This window comes from Gekko japonicus, unplaced genomic scaffold (assembly GCF_001447785.1).
Source record: "Gekko japonicus isolate JY-2015 unplaced genomic scaffold, Gekko_japonicus_V1.1 scaffold2688, whole genome shotgun sequence".
Lineage (NCBI taxonomy): Eukaryota > Metazoa > Chordata > Lepidosauria > Squamata > Gekkonidae > Gekko > Gekko japonicus.
This window is the reverse complement of record NW_015171584.1, coordinates 193,791-195,652: the sequence shown is the minus strand read 5'-3', so window position 1 is coordinate 195,652 and position 1,862 is coordinate 193,791. Positions and strand designations below refer to the sequence as shown.

Below are 1,862 nucleotides of genomic sequence, written 5' to 3'. Positions count from 1 at the left end.
GCCCTTGTTAAGTAACAATATAACATGTGCCACGACCCATTGTTCATGGCAACCCTCATCACGTGTTCAAAAAAAATCACATCTTATTGGTTATACAATGCAATAGAATTGGTAATTCTGTGATTTAAGTTTTACAGATCAATGTTACTATCCTGTTGTTTTTACTGTTGACATGGGAATGCAGATATCAAAGAATATGAATACTTTCTCTAATCTTCTTTCACTAGAAATGTGCATGCTCCGCACAATCTAATTTGTTTGGCAGCATCTACGTAGTCATTGGATTAAACATGGCAGAGACACCTTGGTACAATCAGACAAGAGTCACAGAATTTGTCCTCATAGGATTCAAGACTCTTCCAGAACAGCAGCATCTCCTCCTTGGCATGTTTTCCACAATTTACCTGGTAACAATGGCTGGGAACATCCTTATAGCTTCCGTAGTTCTGGCTAAACCCCACCTTCACAAACCAATGTACTTCTTTCTGGCCAACTTATCCCTTTTAGAGACTTGCTACACTTCAACAGTCCTTCCTAGGATTTTGGCCAGCTTTATAAATGACTATCATGGGATTTCTTTTAATGGATGTTTCATTCAGTTTTATTTCTTTGCTTTTTTGGCTGCAGCTGAGAGCTACCTCTTCTCTGTGATGTCTTATGACCGATACGTGGCTATATGCAAACCACTCTATTACGTAACCCTCATGAATACCAAGCTGTGTGTTCAACTGTTAATCGCTTCATGGATGATTGGCATTGTAGCTAGTGCGTTCACAACATTCTTTGCTTCCCAGCTGAACTACTGTGGCCCCAATGAAATCGACCATTTCTTCTGTGATTATACACCGTTGTTAATGCTCTCCTGCAGTGACACTCAGCAGACAGAAACAGTGATGACTGTCTTGGGCTCCGCATGCACACTGCCACCACTGTTGTTCACACTGGCCTCATACGTATGCATCATCATCACCATTTTGAGAATTCCTTCCAACAGTGGCAGGGGCAAAGCCTTTTCTACTTGTTCCTCTCATCTTATTGTGGTCTCCCTTTTCTATGGAACCCTCATCATTGTGTACATATTACCAAAGACCAAGGAACTGCGGGATTTGAACAAAGTCTTCTCTGTTTTCTACACAATCCTGACTCCCATGATCAATCCCTTTATATATACACTGAGAAACAGGGAGTTTAAAGAGGCTGTTAGAAAGACTATGGCTAAACTTCTGTCTTCTAATAGAATTCATGAAACCAATATTTTTTTTACACAGAAGCGGACCTTTATAAATAAATCAATTAGAATGCCAGTAGTCCACCCACAGGAAATAAATAGGGACTCCTGGCATCCTTAGAAAAGATGGCTCTGTTTTTAGATTACTTACACAAGCCCACCCCATATCCCATTAATAAAACCAGCTATACTGTTGGATGTTTCCTTTCACTGTCTACTTGATACTGGGGAAGACAAGTTCACCAAATACATTTGGATAATGACGATATGCATGTATGCTCTACTAGGTGCTAGTCCCTTTGCTTGTACAACATCAGATGAAACAAGGCAAGGAACAAGAGATACTCAGGCTCCAGCTAAAGACAAAGTCTTTATTTTTGTTGGGGAACAACATGAAGATTTTGTATAACACGTATCAAATGTGTGATGGGAGTTTTGTTCCTCCCAGATACACAGTGGTTCGTTTCTATTTGTTACAACTCAACACAAGGATAAATAGCTTTTAACCCACCCACCCCTTATGATTTTGCATCTGCAAGCCACCCATTGGAGCCACTAGTGGCTCTGCTGTGAAATGTATGTGTAGCCATGCAAGTGAAGTGATTTTTGCAATGGAACCAGTAGTGGTTCTATG

The 1,862-nt window shown here is 40.4% G+C and overlaps 1 protein-coding gene across 1 annotated transcript; it reads left to right on the top strand.

The window, feature by feature from the left end:
* The first annotated feature begins 407 nt into the window (after positions 1–407).
* On the top strand, positions 408–1,349 carry LOC107117689 (olfactory receptor 11L1-like). Its single transcript, XM_015419845.1, has one exon. The coding sequence runs from the start codon at positions 414–416 to the stop codon at positions 1,347–1,349; it is 936 nt and encodes a 311-aa protein (XP_015275331.1). The 5' UTR covers positions 408–413.
* Positions 1,350–1,862: the final 513 nt, after the last annotated feature.

Coding starts and splice junctions, on each gene's coding strand:
- LOC107117689 (XM_015419845.1), top strand. CDS start 414: ATGGCTGGGAACATCCTTATAGCTTCCGTAGTTCTGGCTAAACCCCAC.